General features: G+C 43.2%; 1 protein-coding gene across 1 annotated transcript in view; it reads left to right on the top strand.

The window, feature by feature from the left end:
- The first annotated feature begins 1,493 nt into the window (after positions 1-1,493).
- KCNJ6 (potassium inwardly rectifying channel subfamily J member 6) overlaps positions 1,494-3,600 on the top strand; it is a 112,308-nt gene continuing 110,201 nt past the window's right edge. Inside the window, exon 1 of the mRNA XM_005429518.2 lies at positions 1,494-1,543. Within this exon, the coding sequence (XP_005429575.2) occupies positions 1,519-1,543 (25 nt within the window). The 5' untranslated portion in view covers positions 1,494-1,518. The remainder of the gene's footprint in view (positions 1,544-3,600) is intronic.

The following is a 3,600-nucleotide window of genomic DNA, read 5'->3' on the forward strand; positions in this document are numbered from 1 at the left end:
CAGCCTGGAGAAAAGGAGACTCAGGGCTGCCCCCATCACTCTGCACAGCTCCTGAAAGGTGCCTGTGCTCACCTGGGGCTGGGCTCTTTCTCCAGCAGCACTGACACAGCCAGAGCACACAGCCTCCAGCTGCACCAAGGGAAATACAGGTTGGATAGCAGGGAAAAGGTTTTTGCAGCAAGGGTGAGAAAGTTCTGGAATGGCTGCCCGGGGAGGTGGTGCAGTCCCCATCCCTGGGTGTGTTTAACAAAGCCTGGATGTGGCACTGGGGGCCAGGGCTCAGTTGAGCTGTTGGGGCTGGGCTGGACTCGATGGTCTTGAAGGTCTCTTCCAACCCAGGGATTCTGGGAATTCTGTGAATTCTGTGAATTCTGTGAATTCTGTGAATTCTGTATATTCTCAGCCAGTGCCTTTCCTTGGTGCCATTTTTAGCACAGACCCAGTCAAAGGGAGATGTCCCCACTCTGACTCCTGTCCTCAGCCACTCCAGCAGCTCCTGAAGGTCACCAAAATCCTGCACCTTGTCCCAGAGCTGAGATAAGGAGCTTCTGTTTGGGGATACTGCCCACTAAAGTCACATTTTTGTGGAAATTCTCTGCCTTACTGAGGTTTTTTGAGGAAAAAAAAAGCTGAGATCTGCTCACCCTTGGGCCAGGAGAGCCACTCTCACAGCCTTGACACGGGATGGGGAGGTGAGGAGTCACAGAGGGGTCACAACAGCCCCACCACATCCTCCCAAAACCACTTCATTGGACTTTCAAGGGCTTTGCAGTTTTCATTCAGCCCAAACTTTGGCTCTGAAATCAGGAGATTGGGCCCAGCCTCCACAGCTCTGGCTGAGCTGTGCTTTGAGACATTGGATTTTCACCAAACTCAAGAGCTCTTGATTGACCAAGCTTCTCTGTCTCAGCTACAATTGTCTGAAACGAAAAAAAAAAAAATAAATTAAAAGAAAATAATGCAAGGAACAAGAAACAGACCAGCAGTTTTGCTTGGGAGTCTCTCAAGTATCTCAGTTCATCTCAGCATCAGTCCAGTGCCACACCACACACTCCAGCTCCCATAGAAAATCTATTTATTTCCAAATCAGTGTTTTTTTCCTGCAGTGTAAGAGGTTTGTGGGTTGCTCTTTTGTCAGGAAGGCCTAACACACTGGAGTATTTTAGGAGACAGTGAAAAACGGGAGGACTTCCTCCTCTGTTATCACTTTGATTGAATAATTTCAATTTCTCCAGCTAGATACACACAGATAAATAAATACAAGCTTGACAGTTCATAGTAGGAAAAATTGAGAAATTACAAGGGAAAAAAAAAAAGCCCACAGAGGTTCAGGCTATTTAGGAGTGAAGTTAAATCCCTAAAATAAAATAGAAATATATAATGGATGAATATCCTCCCCTCACATTGCCACTTGCACTCAGGTGTATTTCTATTTCTCTATTCCATAAATATATATATATATATATTTGTTTTTCATTTTGTCTGTTCCCCCAGGAGAAGCCCCAAAGAGAAACAGAGATGGCCAAATTGACAGAGTCGATGAGTGAGTACAAATAGGAAGTTCAACCACTTTCCTTTTCCATCTGTCCCCCTCCCTCTCATAAAGCCACAAACCCAGAACGCAGTGCTTGCATCCAGGGATCTCATTCAGCCCTGCCTTTGCTCCCAAATTCATCATAAATCATTCCACTCCTAAAAAAAAATAAAGCAAAAGAAAATAGGAATCCCCAGAACAAGGGCTGCTATTTTCTTCATGCACTGCTTAAATCACATCTATTTGGGCTTAAATCCAGCAAAGAACCTGCTCCATGTTTGACTTTGTAAGCCTGAGGGGTTTTTTTTAAATAGAATGCAACTAATTGTGGATTTAATAAGTGCTTAATTTACTTGATTCATATGTTCCTTTACAAGCTTACAGAAGGTCACTCTAAATCCAGTGCAATTATTCAGGATTGTTGCCTGTGCCACATTCATCCAACAGGAATTATGGCCAGAGATGTATCTGGAAAGCTTTCAGTTGGTTTCTCTGGTTTTTGAGAGGTTTGTGTTGTCTTAAATGTGTGCCCAGCAAGAAATACTTTGTATTTTTGCCATATTTTGGGATCTAGGTAATGGAGTAGTGGCTGTAAGCTTTTGTAGCTGGGAGATTCAGGCTGGATAATTCATTTGTGGACAAAATCTGGAGACCATTTAGGGTGAAATCCTGGTAGATCACTGCCTCTTACCCAAAATTTATCAGCTCCAAAGCTCATGGAAGCTTAAATGGGACTCAAAAGGGAGAAACATTTCATTGTGCTTAACCAGAGACTACAGAAAGATAGATTTTTCCTGGGAAAGACAGAAGCTGAAGGAAAACAATTCTTATCTCCATTCACTGCTCCTGTTGTTTTTGCACGTGTGGAATGTGTTATGGGGATTGTTTACCCAAAGTGATTTGTTGATTGGACACTGGTGAAGGTTGTTTTGATTTCTTGGCCAGTTAGGTCAAAGCTGTGTCCTGGCTGTCTCAGACACTCACAGGGGTTCTTTTAGTATTCTTTAGTATAATATTCTTTAGTGTAGTATCTCTTAGTATGTAATTTAGTATAGCATCAGTGTAATATAATTTAATATTTAATCCCTTTAATCCCTGTGGATGTCCAGTGTCACCCCTAGAAGCATCCCAGGACCCCATCAGGTGCTGCTGGATGTTGGATTGTTGTGTGATTATGTCCTGATGGATGGAACAAAGGAGGAACCTCTTATCAGAGGTGGAAGCAGATAAATAATATCTCCCCTGTTCACTAGGGAGTTGCTGGACTTTGCACAACCCTTCTGAAACAAGGTGAAGGAATAGTGCCAAAAAGTGTTAGGGGAAAGCAATCAGACCCTCTGAGTGCTCTGAGGAGTCAGAGGAGACCCAGAACACTTTGTAACTGATTGGGAACAAACCCCAAAAACGCCCTGTGCAGTTCCTTCACTGTGTTTGTCCTGCCAATTATTTTATCTGACTTAACTTTGAGACAGAATGATGCTTAAAGGGTTTACTGCTGCTTTGTGTGAGGATTTTTTCATACTTCATGCAAGGCTTTTATGAAATTTTCAGATCGTTTCATTGCATTTTAAACTATTTTTAATAAATCCTAGACAGTGTTGCAAGGTGTAAATAAAATTCTTATCTTAAAGCTGGTGCAGAGTAAAATGAGATAAATGGAGTGGACAAATGGACCTCTGGCTTGGACTGCAGGACCATTTTCTTGGAACTGAGAAAATAAAGAAGGGCATTCAAGGCCTGAGAGGGTTTCAGAGACCTGGAGAAATGGCTTGATCGTGGTACCAATATAAGAGAATTATTACTTGCCTTCTTGTTTCGCCCAAGAGCTGCTCTCCTCTCTTCCCTCTGTTCTTTGCACAGCCCCAGGAAAAATCAATCCCCTTCCCTGCACTGCTCTGTATTTTCTCTCTCTCAGAACACCCTGCTGAAGTTGCCAAGCACTGCTCACTGCCCCTTCTCCTCCATAAAGATTTTCTGGATGTTTCTGCAAACAAAAAATCAAAGCCCCTGGACCTGAGATTCACATCACACCACACACTAAGAGGGAGACTGAGGGAGCACTGATG

The sequence above is a fragment of the Geospiza fortis genome, unplaced genomic scaffold (genome assembly GCF_000277835.1).
Source record: "Geospiza fortis unplaced genomic scaffold, GeoFor_1.0 scaffold409, whole genome shotgun sequence".
In the NCBI taxonomy this organism is placed as follows: Eukaryota; Metazoa; Chordata; class Aves; order Passeriformes; family Thraupidae; genus Geospiza; species Geospiza fortis.